The sequence below is a fragment of the Mytilus trossulus genome, chromosome 6 (genome assembly GCF_036588685.1).
Source record: "Mytilus trossulus isolate FHL-02 chromosome 6, PNRI_Mtr1.1.1.hap1, whole genome shotgun sequence".
Lineage (NCBI taxonomy): Eukaryota > Metazoa > Mollusca > Bivalvia > Mytilida > Mytilidae > Mytilus > Mytilus trossulus.
The window spans coordinates 635,707-653,468 of NC_086378.1; the positions used below are offsets into that span (position 1 = coordinate 635,707).

The 17,762-nt window shown below is 33.3% G+C and overlaps 1 protein-coding gene across 1 annotated transcript in view; it reads left to right on the forward strand.

The window, feature by feature from the left end:
* LOC134720547 (MAM and LDL-receptor class A domain-containing protein 1-like) overlaps positions 1-17,762 on the forward strand; it is a 211,211-nt gene that overhangs the window by 132,331 nt on the left and 61,118 nt on the right. The window contains exons 18-19 of the mRNA XM_063582861.1: positions 14,053-14,185; positions 16,001-16,182. Of these exons, the coding sequence (XP_063438931.1) occupies positions 14,053-14,185; positions 16,001-16,182 (315 nt within the window). The remainder of the gene's footprint in view (positions 1-14,052; positions 14,186-16,000; positions 16,183-17,762) is intronic.

Sequence of the window (17,762 nt, forward strand, 5' to 3'; positions counted from 1 at the left end):
ACTATTATACTATGAAAGTAAGTTGAGAATATTTATCAGTTTTAACTTAAAATCTTAGATTAAAATCACATGTGAGACTATGTAATAACTTCCAAATAATGCTTCATATCAGATTATCCATACAACTTATTTACCCCACATTATTGACAGCGGGGCCCAAAGAGATGGCTCCCATCTCAATGAAATCTAGTTGCCTTTTGTTACTAAACCTAAAGGGATTAAAATCAATATTATTTTCGGAATCCTTTGGTTTTGTCCATTTGAATGCATTAACAAATTTTGCCCAGTGACCCCCATTTTCCTTTTAATAATTCTTGTACATGTATACTGAGCCAAAAAAGTTTAGCAACACTTTTATTTTTAATTTTTTGGGTTGTCTTTTCTAGGAAAAAAATATTTAAACATTAATGATATAATCCTTAGTTTTACCTGTAATTTAAAACAGTCGTACCTTTTTTCCTGGTGATTGATTTCGCGTCATTTCAGCTTTGCACGTGTAATTGATGTTTTACCTTCTGTACCTGTACTTTTAAAACGATATAAAAAAAGTCTTTTTGACTAACGTTCAGAAACACACCATTCGTAAGAAAAACACATACACCTTTAAAAAAATTGCATTGGGCCTCAACCAGGTCTCCCTGAAAATGACCATCAGACCGCTCTTGGAATGGTTGATACCGCAATGAGTGTTGCTGACATCGTGGCTCGATTTAATGTGCATAAGGCAACCATTTAGAAACTAACAAACAGATATCAAAAAATTACAACTGCACAGGATTGAGGATAGGTCGATATCTCGCAGACCAAAAAAGCTATTGTCAAGGGAGGAGCGCTACCTTTGCTTTACGTCAACACGTGACAATTTTTTTTCCGGCCACAAGAGTATGCATTGACAAAGGGAGCTGCTAGTGTGCCTATCAGTTCTTTATTGGTGCACTTAGGGGATGGCTGAAAAATTTATTTTAAATAACATTATACTTATTTCCGCATAAGTATAATGTTATTCGAACGCATTTTGACCCTCCCGAGCTCCATACAAAGAAAACCCAAATGAATGTGAGTGATAAACATTCATGCTGCTTCTGACATGTCATAATTGCATTTTCTTATTATTAAAATTATATGTTGTTATTAGTGTTGTCAATGGTTAACCGGTTAACCGTTCGAACGACCGAATACCGAATATCAAAAACGCTAACCAGTTAACCGCCTGTACAAACTGTTACACCCGTATATGACACGAAACCAGGCGTAAAAAACATACTTTATCCTGGTGGCATTACAATGTTTACAAAATGCATGTCCAGGCGTCAATCAGGCGTAAATTAGGCGTAACTAAGACGTAAACCAGGCGAAAAAGTAGGCGTAATATTTAAATGAATACGCCTGGTTCACAAAAAAATAGGCGTAATATGCAAATGAGTACGCCTGATCAATAAATAAACCAGGTCTAATATCCTTACTTAATACTACACTTATTTTAGTTCAGTGTATTAAACTAGCTGTGTACTTTTGTGTATTTGATACAAACTTCTGTACTGTTGCTCTTATGTCATGTATGTCTTAATTTTTTTTAATGTTGGAAAAAAAAACTTGAAATATTAACCATTGAAGAAGCTAATATACTAGAAATAAATACATTTTATGCTCAATGGCTCAAATAAGTTAAGTTTAAATAAGAATTATGACAATTATTTTTTTTAAATAAAAGAAGCATTTAAACTAAAGTTTTTTTTGAAACTTATTGTCTTTTGAACTAAAATATAAATGATAATACTGCAATTTAACTTATAAGAAAATATTTTAATGTTATTATCCAAGGATAAAGGTTTTGGGATTTCAAAAATTCTGATAGAACATATAATACTTAATAACTTAGTTATACTCACATTATTATTATTTACCATGTATTATTACTTCCTTTTATTTCACAATTTTCATTAATTTATTTGATTCAGTATTTCCAATTTCAGATTCTTCCAAAAAGCACAAAACAAGCAAATTATCCCTGAATATATGAAGCTGCCATGTGTCCAACTCTTGCAAACTAAAACCAAAGACCCAAATTTTGAAAAAAAATCCCATAGTCCTTTAAACAAAGCATTATGGGTATTCCTATTTACGCCATTCCAGCAGTTTTACGCCCATAAAAAAATTTACGCCTTGATTATTTCAATTCACGTCCGTAAGAAAACGCCTTGCCGCTTATTTCAATTTACGCCAGGTTTTCTGCTTTTTTCTATGCTCGTAAGGACTACACATTTACGTTTCCTGCTCCCTTAAGCTACCACTCACGCCTGGTTTACGCCTTATCTATCTATCTATCTGAATATCTTCTGCCAATTAAGGCACACCTCCTGGTACCCGGAGTACGGTGTATGATAAATGTTATACAGAATATCCTCCACCAATATTTACAGTAGATCCATAAGAATTATTTACACTGATAAAAGTTCTTTATCCACACATAAAACACATATGTATGATTTAAAATCTAAAATTTATATTTTAAAATTGAATTTTAGATATATATTGCATAGAGGTGATCTGACAACACTATTGAAATGATTAATGTTTAATGCCACCTTTTCGATTCTTCTTCTTAGGTATAATGTTCAGTAGTTCATATCGCTTATGGTGCATTTTATATATAAGATGTCTACACAATGGTTCTAAATGAATGTTAATGTCATTAGTAAGCTCTAAATGTGCCGAGGTGATACAATAGGCATAAGGATTCACTACGACAGTAAGAAGATCTATTTCTACGGATAGACTATATTTGGCAAACAGCAAGCTACAAGTGTTGGTGATCTTTTCAACAATATCTCTACGTATATATTCAAGCCGAGTACAGCCTAGCAGAAAATGAGCAAGTGTCTCTTCACTACATTTGCATAACATGCAGACAGCATCTATTTTGTTTTGATTAAAGGCGGCTCTATTTGTTTGGAGAATGTATGTGCCAGTTGCAATTTTTAATCGAACTGGTATCTTTGCAATATCTCTAATGTTTGCATCTACAGTTCTTGCTATCGGATGACATTGCCCTATCTTATAGCTCATTTCCAGATATGAAAGTGTTTGAAATAACTTAGATTCGTCGTTAATACGTTTTTCCCAATAGCTATTAATCTTTGTTGATATTATTTTTTTCCACAAAAATTTTGATAATGGAGTAATAAGAAAACTGTAAGGATCATCAATGTCATATTTCAGGCAAAGCTTTTTTATCTCAATGAACCAACTGTTGCTTTTCATATTTTTAATACTGAGCTGTCTCTCTGCAATTCTCCATTCCATTGATGTATTCCCTGACCTACATATATTGCCAAATAAAGTGAATGCCCTTTTATGAATTTCAGCTTCTGCTGGTAGTTGACCCGATATGATATAAACAGCAGGATCTGCTACATTTATAGTCAAAGATAATATTTGCTTCAGCATCTTTTTGTATTGCTTACTGATTAGATCAAGATTTTTCCCACTGGGAAGTAATGTCTCCAATCCGTATAGCATAACTGGAAGGATATATGTTTTGACTAAACTGATTGCCGTAACCGGATCTAATCCATTTTCGCCATGTAGGCCAGATGCCATTAAGCTATATAGAGATCTCCTTGCTTTTTTAAGATTTTCCTGAATTGTGGCAGATGCAGAATCTTTAAATGCTCTCTGAATGCCAATATGTGGGGTTTTGTCAACTACTGGCATCAGCTCACCATTCAAATCAAGATCAATATTGTCAAATAATCTGTTTGATGTTTTAACAGGGAGGATGACACTCTTTGTTGGTTGTAAATGGTACCCTTCACGCTTGCTGTAATCTGATGCTATATTGACCATTGCTTGTAGGTTGTAAGGATTATCGCTTACTAATGCTATATCATCGGCACAGGTGGGGGCACAGCAAGATATAGACCCAATTTTTCCGCCAAGGTTAGAATCTTCAAGAAGGTTTATTAGTTGATTTATATATATCTTATATAAATCGGCGCTTAAAGTTCCGCCTTGTCGTACACCTTGCTCAATATTGAAAGATTCTGATAGCTGCCCATTCCATTTAATTTTGGTAGTTGCATTTGTATATAGACTGTCAATAAGTAAGACTGATTGCTCTGATAGTCCGAGATGGTACAATTTCCGTATCATGTTGGAGTGACGAACCACATCAAATGCAGACTTAGCATCAAGCATTCCTAGGATAGTTGTTTTCTTTTGATCCTTGTTTTATCTTTCAAATTCATCTATCATAAGTGTAGCAATAAGAGGAGCCGAGTTTTCAGTAAATCCTCGTTGTAGTGGGTTTTGTTTATCTAAAATTTGAGGATTAATACGGAATTTTAGTATGGTTTCAATAATTTTAGATATGGTTGGAGTGATGGTTATTCCTCTATAATTTTTAGCGTCTAATATATTTCCTTTATTTTTGAAAATAGGAGATAATGTTCCAACTTTAAGAATGTCTGGTATAATACAGGTTTTAAATGCTGCATTTATAGTTTGAAGTAAGGAATTATTTAATTTTAATCCACCGTATAAAATACTTTCCACAGTAACACCAAAAACATCTGCCGATTTATTTCTATTCAGCTTATGTATAGCTTCATCAAGTTCTTTGATTGCAACCGGAGTATGCTCTCTCTCATTGGTACAAATCTTAATTATATGCTCATATTCACTGTCGACAGTATCTAGATATTGTATATCAAATTTCGACGTATTTGATTTTTTTGCTAGATTTGAAAAGTGAATTCGCCAGCCTTCTAAGATGTTTGTTTCGCTATAAGTTGATTGATCTACATGAAGTTCGTCAATAAGTTTGCCTAGTTTGCCTCTTTGTCTACTAATTAGCTTATGGAATAATTTGTTATCCATGACTCTAGCTTGAATTATTTCCTCTCTATCATTAATCCGTATTTCCAAGCGTAATACGCCTTATAATTTCGTACAGGTGGACTATTTTCAATTTCAATAGATTTGATATAAATTTGTATTAAAATCATTAAATATTTGTGTTTTCTTTAAAAATTGTCTTCGTGGTAATTAATTTAAAGGATCAATTGTCAAGTTTATTGATTGTTATTGTTAATCCAAAAATATAAAATTAATTAGAACTTGTTTCTCAGCTCGGGGAAAGATTTTAAGGAAACATAATTAGTTTTCATGTTTTTTAACAGTAATTTTTAATCAGTAATACAATTAAATTTTACGATTTACTTCATTATTTCATTTTTGATCTTATATTGTTTAGACCTACATCTGAATCGAGCAATCTATGTCGTGAAAGTCTTTGGTCAAACTTTAAACTAAATGCCAACTCAAAAACTGTAAAAACCAAACCAATATAATGTAATCAATGTATATTTGATGGTACGAATATCAGGATTAATTAATTTTAATTTTTTTTATATATCTTTATTCTCACAAACCAAATTACAAAGGTATAGAGATAATTATACATATTTCAAAATTACATAAATAAATAATGTACGAAAGTAGATAGAGGCATTCACAGTTGTTCACCCAGAAAAATTCAATTTGTTATTGATCTCCTTAATAAGTTTACATAGTTCGTTCAGTTCTGAACATTTTTTTGAATTCATTAAATCATAAAACTTCAATGTATTTGGACTATTTCTATAGTAAAATGCAATACATTGTTTTCTACAGTTATCAAAAGCTGAACAATTAAAAATGTAATGGTATTCATCACCAATGGCATCTGAATTACATAATACACATTTTCTGTTTTCTCTTTCTATTTTTTGCCATCTTCCAGTTTCTATTGGAAATTTCATGTTCAAAGTTCGAAATTTAAAAAATAAGGATATTTGCCTATCATCCAAAATATTAAAATATTTTTCAAACTCCAAAGTATCTTTAAATAAACGATAATTTAATGCTTTTGGTGATTCCTGTAGGCTTGCTAGCCATTTTTGTTTGAATTGATCTATTAAATTCTGTTTGATGGTTACATGTAGCCATGTTTTATTTACAAAAAAGATATTGTCCCATACATATGACAAGCCACAAGTGTCTAAAATTGACTTGACTTGTTTTAACCATAAAATATTTGTACCATATTTGGCATTTGCTAAGTTATACACCTAACATTATTGTCGTAGACAACAAGACACAATGGAAGAAACATCGGTTTCAGACATATTCAATTCTACGAGATTAAGACGTTTTTGGTTTTTTTTCAATTTGGAGTAGGTACAAACGCCATAGTTTATACCGTGTATTTGATTATAAAAAGTCAAACTTCGACAGGAATCTTCAGACAAGTCTTAGAAAACGAGAGGCCAAACTTCAATTTATCGTTTTATAAAAAAAAAAACGTAATGTATGACTTGGATGGAATGTAGTCACATTGACACTCATACCACATCTTCTTATATCGATGTGTATGGTACTATTGATAAGACCTTCAAACATTAACTTAAACTACCGGTTAACCGGTTAATCGGTTGAACGATTGTACGAGTAACAGGTTAGGCAAAAAAGTATGATTTGACAACACTAGTTGTTATGATTTTGTAATAATATAAAATTTCACATTTTTGTTGCTAAACTTTATTGGCTCAGTATATAATAATAAGCTGTCTGTTAATTAAAGTCTTTTAAAATTTTAATTACGTTTTAATAGTTTTTGAGGACTTTAACTTGTGAATGATAAAGCTATGAAAAGTCGAGAGAGAGCATTTTCCCGCCAAAATTGCAATGGCTAATATATTGAAAACAAGCACGGTGACCTATACATTTTTTTTATCTTTAGATTCCTTTATAAATCCCCTATTAATATAAACTAGTGTTTTGAAAAGGTTAATTACTTTGAAACTGAGAAGCGAACTACCTTAATAGGAATCATCTTGACATCCATTGGATAGATACTGGGCTTTTACGAAGTTTTTAATAATTGGAAATTAGTAATACGGTTATACCAACAGGGTGCGTATGAATCATTTGATGACACATTGTCTCCGGTCCTTCTTATTACCAAAAAGATCGAAGTGTACGAACACGATGTTGTTAAATGACCCATCGAACCCCTCAGGATCATCTTTGATATTTAGAGATAATACTTTGAATGACCAGATTGAAATTACAGAGGCATTCGCTCAATACTTTGAAAAACTCTCAACACCATGTGAAAATGTGAACTTTGACAATGATCGCTTTACAAATGTAAAGCGATACATCACAAGTCTCTCTGAATTATTTAAACATTCAAAAAACCATAACATACCAGTAACTACAACAGAAGAGGTAAAGAAAACTGTGCTATCGTTCAAAAATGGAAAATCCCCAGACGAAGAAAACATCATCGCTGAACACGTCAAGTTTGGAGGACAAGCACTCATTTCTATCCTGACAAATATCATCAACTTCATCTTTCAAAATCTTGATATCCCATCTTTACTAAAGAGTGGAATAGCCTGTCCAATTTTAAAAAAGGAAAAAAGAAAACGGATCCAAACTCCTACAGGAAAATTGTCATCACTATGTTTATTGGGAAAATTGTTGAGAAGATACACCTTCAAAACAATCAAGATTCAGTAAACAAACAACAAAGCAGACTTCAGAAAGGATTTACCAAAGGACAAATGCCTGCAATTGCTACCTTAATACTCACAGAGCTTATAACAGAAGTCAAACTCAAGCCTGTATATAGCACTTATGGATGCCAAGAAGGCGTTTGATATCCTTTGGCACTAGGGTCTACTTAGAGAAATGTATAACTTTGGACTACGTGGGGACAACTGGCTATTCTTCAAAAACTGGTACGAGGAAGTTACATCAAAAATAAATTGGAATGGAAACATCTCAAGACCTATCAAAGAACAACAAGGAGTGAGACAGGGGGGGGGGGGGTATGGTCACCCACTGCTTACAAAATTTGTATCAATAAACTGTTAAAGACATTTGAGAAAAAATAATTGGGGGCATATATTGGATGTACCTACTACGGCATCCCAACTGTGGCCGACGATGTCACCTTCATATCGAAGAGCCCAACTGAGCGCCAAACAATGTTAGACGTACAAGCATAGTATGCGAACAAACAGAGATATTTACTAAGTGAACAAAAGTCGACGATTCTAGTACTCAACGACAAGGAAAATAGATCATGGTCACTAAACATGAAAGAGTTATCAACCTCTGAATCTGCGGTGCATCTAGGAATTGAGAGGGACTCTACATCGAAATCAGGTTCAAAAGAGGTGATATGCAAGCGAGTGATTACAGCTAGAAAGACCGCTTACTCTCTAATGGGTGCAGGGATCCACGGGCTAAACGGTGTAAATCCTCATGTTTTAGCACACCTTATTAAGATTTATGTGATATCCAGATTGCTGTACGGCCTAGATGTAATTAACATTTCAAGAAATGGCATGGAGAAACTAGAGGTGTACCATAGGAAACTCATTACACAAACCCAACACCTTCTAATAAGATCAGCCAACTCAGCATCTCTCCTTCTACTAGGACGAATCCCTATCATAGGTGAAATTCACAAGAAAATCCTTAAAACATTCGGGAATATCATCAGGAACGACGAATCAGTGGAAAAAGATATTGCGATCCGTCAGCCTGCCATGAAATCAACAGCTCTGAAAGCTGGTTTCCAAAAGTAGCCGAAATTGCGGATCAATATACCTTACCTTCTCCGCATGATCTCATTGACAACCCACCAATAAAAGAAACTTGGAACAAGCTGGTCAATCAAACTATTAGCAGTCATTTCATTTTAACTCTACAACAAGAATCAGAGAAAAAATCTACTTTTAAATATCTGAACTTAAGTGATACAGTACCAGGAAAATCACACAACATCTTGACAAGCTGTGGTAATGAATCGTTTGCAATAGTTATGACACACTTAAAAGCCAAAATTGCAGTGGGAACAATCGTACTGCAAAATTCAATAGCAAAACATTCAAAGTCAGAAGTGTCACCAATTTATTAGTTATGTCATATTGAGACGGAGAATATGATTCACTTTTTGATTAAATGCACAGTGCTGAAAACAACTAGGTCACCATTTTTGCAGGAGTTAAAAACCTTTGTCCGAACATGATTGAGAGGAGAGAATGATGAGACAACGAGTATTTAGCTAGATTGATCATTGACTGTTCGTTTTTCCACTTTCTCAAAAATACAGAGAAAACTCGGATAGAAACAATCTCAAGAGGCTTATGCTACAAACTATACCAAAAGCGAGCAACTCTATTGGCCGACAATTCGTAATTACTGCAGATTATGAGCAGGAGCTATTGTGAATGACTTAAAAGATGTAACAGTAGTGACAGATATTCCTTTAATCAATGTAAATATCAAGCGATTATAGGGATCCTTCTTAACCTGGTGACTTAATATAAATAGCGTGTGATAAGATTTACATTTGTGTGTATATATATACAACTATTCTGTTACATAAGGAGAGTGGTTCTCCTACAATAGGAGGGAGATACAAAAGAAGAAGAAGAAGAAGTTAAGATACTCATGGATCTCTTTTTATAACTTTTTTGTTTATGTGAAGTAAAACTAAAACATTGTTAAAACATTAAAGATATATGATTATTCGGGGGAAAACTAGATAGTCTTTTCGTTTTACAGGCAACTGCCTTGATTATAAGAAAATATAATGTGTCCGTGTTGGTCCACTTTCTACTGGTTATAAGACAGATCGAAGTACCAGAAATATTTTGACTGGTTTACGTTTCAGTTTCACTTTCTTAGGATAAATGTATGATTATGGATCTCTATAGTTTACGTAAACATTATTTGACGATCTTTTCTGCATTACTTGTCAATCTAAACTTCAAATATGTTCAAATAACATAGTCAGGACGTTATATTTCTTACTAGTCCGGTCGGGCTAGCGATAATTAAAATGTACTAGTCCGAGCTGAAAATTTAATACTATAGTCGCCGTCACATAAAACTAGCACCAGGTTTATTGTCAAAAAAAAATACATATCAGCCGCTTTATAGTCTGAGGCATCGGGCTAGTGGTTAACGACACAGACTGGACCTGACTCGATCTTTGTTTACAAAGTTACAGCAGCAGAGTCTGTATCTGTATGACGTGTGAATAAATTGTCGATATCGATGCTGGCTTTAGTTTAATACAACGGTTTGAGAGAGCGTCTCCGATTTATTGGCGGGGCGTGAGAACAGATTTAAAGCTCTCTACGTTTGATGCGTGCACAACAGTGTCGTCTAGCTGATTCGGCGTGATCACTGTCTTACAAAGGATGAGTTTGAGTATTAAACGGTATTTTACTTGTTTGAATGTCAACACCCTCACAGTTAGAGTTATTCTTCACTTGCTTTTCAACAACAATTGTTGCGTGGTTTTCTTTGAATTTCTCATGCTTCACATGCTTTTTTGAGGAATTCGTCTGGTTCAATATTGTGAATCAGCCCCTCAACTAATTCTTACATACATACTAACTTTGGCTTTAACGCCTTGTTGGTCCTTGTCTGGAGATCCTTGTCTGGAGATCTTGTTGTTGTTCCAGTTTACAAGCATTTCTGGAGACGTATCCATCCTCTCGTGACTTGTAATCTCTGGTTATAAATTTTGCCGCTTGACATGTATCCTTTCAAGCTTGTTTATTTTTGTTACCGGGCAGGGGTCGCATACTATGGCTCCATATTAAATTATGAGATCCATTCCTAAAGGTCTAGTTCCTTGTTCTATCTGACACAAATTTCAATAACTGGAATGCCACCCAAGTTGAATATATGGTGACCCACTATAACATCATAATTACTTGGAATTGTGTTTAATACCATGATGGTTCAATGGCATACACTTAAATGGAGACGAAATTTGACATGAAAGATGGTGGGTAAGTGCAAAATAAAAAAAACTAGCTTACTATGATATATGGTGAAAGAATGAATATCAATTATATGGGTCATGGGCAGAGTTGTTATAAAATATCAATATGGCAGAGAAGTGGTCTCAAGTTTCATAAAAAGCGACCGGACTACCATGAAATAAAAAATCAAAGGAGTATCCCTATTTGTCTAATCTTCAAGGTGAAATAAAACTAGTATAACAATATTATGCAATTGTGTAAATCTACAGAAATAGTAGAATTTGCTTCAAGTAACAGAAATAACTTTGTCACTAGTAACTTATTTAATGAGTATATGGGTAATTAGTCCTATAACATATGACCTCGGAATCATTATTTACTATTTCTATTTACTGTTCTGATAAAAAAAGAATTACTGTCAATGTGCCACACTTCGCATTAAAAACAAATGAATGAAAATATCAGTATAAAAACGTTAAAATTGAATAAGAATGCGAAGTCATATGTTATAGGATTAGTGGTGTTTAAGAGCTTGTTACAACAGGCTCTTCATAATCAGTTGGTTTGAAAGGATACTAGTAGTCTGTATTCTTGATTTAGAAAAATGTAATTGCAAGAAAAAAATTACTCATTACTTAGAATACTTTAGATCATTCAGGTAGTCTTTATTTAGTATGTACAAAAGAACACCAAGTAGTCGTTGGATATTGTAGATCATTTAAATAGTCTTGACCTACGTAGATCATTTAAAAAGTCTTGACCTATTTATTAGTACAAAAGAACAGCTAGTAGTCATTGGATATTGTAGATCATTCCAGTATTCTTGACCTATTTATTCATACAAAAAAAAAATCCAGTTGTCATTGGATACCATAGATCATTCAGGTAGTCTTGACTCTTGACCTATTCATTTGTACTAAAAAAAAACAGTCAGTTGTCATCTTCATTTCACACACACATATATGAATATCAATTATATGCTTACCAGACATGTTGCAATGTTAAACTTGTTACTTTATGTGAAAATCAAGACTTGTATTAAAAATATCCCAATATTAGAGGCATTGGCGTCATTTTTCCTCAGAGCTTTCAGCTCTTTGATTTGGAATCCCTGCTTACATCTCCTTTAAAAAATATATTAGAGACCCATTGGTTGCCTTAAGGTTCATCATAACAAATGGACAAATATGGCCGTATTTTTACCTCAAAAACTACTCTGTGTACAGACTTACCTGTGCTGTTTGAAAAGTTTTAATGCCTAGCATCCACTAGATATATAAAAGTTAAATGCATTTTGTGTTTTAGAAAGATAAAATCTTTCTTGGTTTTTGCTGGGCATTTTTTTTTCCTTTCATCAGAAGGTGCAAAGTAAACAAACACCTGCATTACTTTGATACTGTCCACTCACTGACTCAGATAAACTCTTTAACTCACCTAAAGTTGTGAAGATACCTGGTGTCCATGTCAATTAAGGACAATGAAAACAATACAAACCGGTTTTTTACCTGAGGGAGCATCTCATAGTTGTTCCACAACTGAGTCAATTTTCATACCTTTTGCATGAAGGAAAAAAAATGCCCATCAAAATCCAAAAGAGATTTTATCTTTCTGAAACACAAAATGGATTTAACTTTTTTATATCTAGTGGATGCTAGGCATTAAAACTTTTCCAACTTTACAGGTAAGTCTGTACTCAGAGTAATTTTTGGCATGTAAATACAGTCATATTTGTTATGATGAACGCTGTTATCTCTCTTTGGTCAGATTCTTTTCACTTTGACACATTCCCATTGTTGTCAAGCCTTTGACTTTTGTCTAATAAGTGAAACATAACGATCCTACATTCTGTCGACGTCATCAGTGGTGGCGGTGTCCACAAATGTTCACTCTGTGGTTAAAGTTTTTGAAATTTTAATAACTTTCTTAAACTAACCTGGATTTCTTCAAAATTTGAACAAAAGCTTGTTTATGATCATAAGATTGTAAAAAAACAATTCCTGTTTTTCCGTATTTTACTCATAAACAGACTTAGTTTTTCCGCCAAGAAACATATCATTCACTCTGTGGTAAAAGTTTTGAAATTTTTTTAAATAACTTTCTTAAACTTTTCTGGATTTGTACAAAACTTGGAAAAAAGCTTGTTTATGATCAAAAGCTAGTATCTAGAAGGAAATTTGTTTAAAATTTTGTACCTGTGTTTTCGTATTTTACTTATAAATGGACTTTTTATCCCGTTAACATTACATACAGTCTGCAATTAAAGTTTTTAAAACATTTATAAGAATCATAAACTATCCTGCATTTTTATCAATTTGGACTTAAGTACATTCAAAAGATAGTATTGAGGAATATTTCCATAATTTATTTTTTTCATTTACGTTGATTAACAGCAAAAGTAGGCGAGACACTGGGTTCTATTCTCAATTTTATAGATTTTGAAATATTTGAATTTATTAATGGGATTTTTAAAGAATGAACAAAAGTGCTAGTTATATAATTGTTCTGGAGAGCTACATGATACTAAACCCCTAACGGGAAGGATTGTGCCTGATGAAATCATAATCTTTCAGTCAGTTTAATTGAAGTCTGGAGCTGGCATGTCAGTTAACTGCTAGTAGTCTGTTGTTATTTATGTATTATTGTCATTTTGTTTATTTACTTTGGTTACATCTTCTGACATCAGACTCGGACTTCTCTTGAACAGAATTTTAATGTGCGTATTGTTATGCGTTTACTTTTCTACATTGGTTAGAGGTATAGGGGGAGGGTTGAGATCTCACAAACATGTTTAACCCCGCCGCATTTTTGCGCCTGTCCCAAGTCAGGAGCCTCTGGCCTTTGTTAGTCTTGTATTATTTTAATTTTAGTTTCTTGTGTACAATTTGGAAATTAGTATGGCGTTCATTATCACTGAACTAGTATATATTTGTTTAGGGGCCAGCTGAAGGACGCCTCCGGGTGCGGGAATTTCTCGCTACATTGAAGACCTGTTGGTGACCTTCTGCTGTTGTTATTTTATTTGGTCGAGTTGTTGTCTCTTTGACACATTCCCCATTTCCATTCTCAATTTTATACAGATAATTCAACACATATGATGTATCAGGTGTACAGATAATTCAACACATATGATGTATCAGGTGTACAGATAATTCGACACATATGATGTATCAGGTGTTTTTTGGAGCTGATGTTACAGACTTTAATAATTTTGTAGAAATCCACTCCAAGTCCTTTTACAGGACCAAGCGGTGCAGCCACAGGCGATTACTACATGTACATAGAAACCTCCGCTCCAAGAGTTCATGGAGACGCAGCTGTTCTCACAACTCACGATACTATCTTACATGGTACGATTCTTTATCTTTCTTTATTGAAAATTTAAAAACAATGTTATATGGTTGCAGAGATTTTTGGCTCTTAATCCTGGTCTCATAAGACATTACAGCAAAATGCATTGAGTGTGTAGGTACAGATAACAATGTTTGTTTAGTTTGCCTGCTGAACTGTGAAGTCATTATTAAGTTAGGTATACTTCCCTCTTTTCGAAGTAGTGTAGTCCTACAGGCAGATAGATTGGTTATCTGTTAAACAAGTTTACTCTTAAAGGAGGATAGTATACCTAGGCAAACTAATCAAACATTGTAACATTTACCTACTTTTTACTGTAATGTTATTTAAAAAGTTGGAAATTGTTAGTTATTTTAAGCATGAAACATGAGTTATTAAATTATCTTATTATTCTATATATAAAAAAGAAGTGGTATGAATGCCAATAAGACAACTCTCCACAAGAAATCAAATGACACAGAAATTAACAACTGTAGGTCACTGTATGGCCTTCAAAAATGAACAAAGCACATACCGCATAGTCAGTTATAAAAGCCCAAGAAATAACAAATAGTACCAAACTATTCATTTTTCTTTTGATCGTACAATATTTGTGAAAAAGACTTGATACTCGAATACATCAGGTAATGATGCCAAGTATCTGCAGCAGCAATATAATGTGTTTCTGTCCTTTCGCACCAATTTATTAATTTCAGGTATGCAAGTGGATTAGATTGAAGACTGTGCCCTGACCTATAATGGTTTACTTCTATAATTGTGACTTGAATGGAAGTTGTCTCATTGGTACTCATACCACATCTTCCTACATCTATATGCATTTTCATTCATACATATGAACAACTATCATAAAGTTTTGTACATATATTGGTAGCCCCTGTACAGTAGCTCCCATACAGTATATTGTTAATCCACTCACTTCTTTGTAGCCCCCATACAGTATATTGTTAATCTACTTGCTTCTTTGTAGCCCCCATACAGTATATTGTTAATCTACTTGCTTCTTTGTAGCCCCCATACAGTATTATTGTTAATCCACTTGTTTCGTTGTAGCCCCCATACAGAATATTGTTAATCCACTTGCTTTTTTGTAGCCCCCATACAGTATATTGTTAATCCACTTGCTTCTTTGTAGCCCCCATACAGTATATTGTTAATCCACTTGCTTCTTTGTAGCCCCCATACAGAATATTGTTAATCCACTTGCTTCTTTTTAGCCTCCATACAGTATATTGTTAATCCACTTGCTTCTTTGTAGCCCCCATACAGAATATTGTTAATCCACTTGCTTCTTTTTAGCCTCCATACAGTATATTGTTAATCCACTTGCTTCTTTGTAGCCCCCATACAGAATATTGTTAATAGATATAGGAAGATGTGGTGTGAGTGCCAATGAGACAACTCTCCATCCAAATAACAATTCATAAAAAGGTAAACCATTATAGGTTAATGTATGGCCTTCAACACGGAGCATTGGCTCACACCGAACAACAAGCTATAAAGGGTAACAAAATTACTAGTGTAAAACCATTCAAACGGGAAAACCAACGGTCAAATCTATATAAAAAAACGAGAAACGAGAAACAAGTATATATTACATAAACAAACGACAACTTCTGTACATCAGATTCCTGACTTAGGACAGGTTCAAACATTTGCATCTTTGTAGCCCCTGAACAGTATATTGTAAATACACTTACTTCTTTGTAGCCCCTGTACATTATATTGTTAATCCTCTTGCTTTCCCCGTACAGTATATTGATAATCCCCTCATTCTTTGTAACCTTCTCACGGTTGACTGATTTTAACTATTTCAGCTGGTAGTTGGTGTCTCACCTTCCAGTATCATATGTATGGATTTGACATTGGATCATTGATAGTATTAACTGAGGATTCATTGGCTGGTCTGATGCTCATCTGGATAAAATCAGGAATGCAATCTCATCCAACCCTATGGAAAACTGCTACTATGGATATACCACAGCTAAGTGATCCTGTTGTAAGTGTAATGTATTCTTAACATACAACTTTGTTTGTTACGTCTATAGATATACCACAACAAAGTAATCATGTTGTATTAAAGTGTAATGTATTCTTAATACAACTTTGTTTGTTACGTCTATAGATATACCGCAGCAAAGTAATCCTGTTGTAAGTGTAATGTATTCTTAATACAACTTTGTTTGTAACGTCTATAGATATACCACAGCAAAGTAATCCTGTTGTAAGTGTAATGTATTCTTAATACAACTTTGTTTGTTACGTCTATAGATATACCACAACAAAGTAATCCTGTTGTTTGTGTAATGTATTCTTAATACAACTTTGTTTGTAACGTCTATAGATATACCACAGCAAAGTAATCCTAGTGTAAGTGCAATGTATTCTTAACACAACTTTGTTTGTAACGTTTATAGATATACCACAGCAAAGTAATCCTGTTGTAAGTGTAATGTATTCTTAACACAACTTTGTTTGTAACGTTTATAGATATACCACAGCAAAGTAATCCTGTTGTAAGTGTAATGTATTCTTAATACAACTTTGCTTGTAACGTCTATAGATATACCACAACAAAGTAATCCTGTTGTAAGTGCAATGTATTCTTAATACAACTTTGTTTGTAACGTCTATAGATATACCACAACAAAGTAATCCTGTTGTAAGTGTAATGTATTCTTAATACAACTTTGTTTGTAACGTCTGTAGATATACCACAACAAAGTAATCCTGTTGTAAGTGTAATGTATTCTTAATACAACTTTGTTTGTAACGTCTGTAGATATACCACAACAAAGTAATCCTGTTGTAAGTGTAATGTATTCTTAATACAACTTTGTTTGTTACGTCTATAGATATACCACAACAAAGTGATCCTAGTGTAAGTGTAATATATTCTAATACAACTTTGTTTGTAACGTCTATAGATATACCACAGCAAAGTGATCCTCTTGTCAGTGTAATGTATTCTTAATACAACTTTGTTTGTAACGTCTATAGATATACCACAGCAAAGTAATCCTGTTGTAAGTGTAATGTATTCTTAATACAACTTTGTTTGTTACGTCTATAGATATACCACAACAAAGTAATCCTGTTGTAAGTGTAATGTATTCTTAATACAACTTTGTTTGTAACGTCTATAGATATACCACAGCAAAGTGATCCTGTTGTAAGTGTAATGTATTCTTAATACAACTTTGTTTGTAACGTCTATAGATATACCACAGCAAAGTAATCCTGTTGTAAGTGTAATATATTCTAATACAACTTTGTTTGTAACGTCTATAGATATACCACAACAAAGTAATCCTTTTGTAAGTGTAATGTATTCTTAATACAACTTTGTTTGTAACGTCTATAGATATACCACAGCAAAGTAATCCTGTTGTAAGTGTAATATATTCTAATACAACTTTGTTTGTAACGTCTATAGATATACCACAACAAAGTAATCCTGTTGTAAGTGTAATGTATTCTTAATACAACTTTGTTTGTAACGTCTATAGATATACCACAGCAAAGTAATCCTGTTGTAAGTGTAATGTATTCTAATACAACTTTGTTTGTAACGTCTAT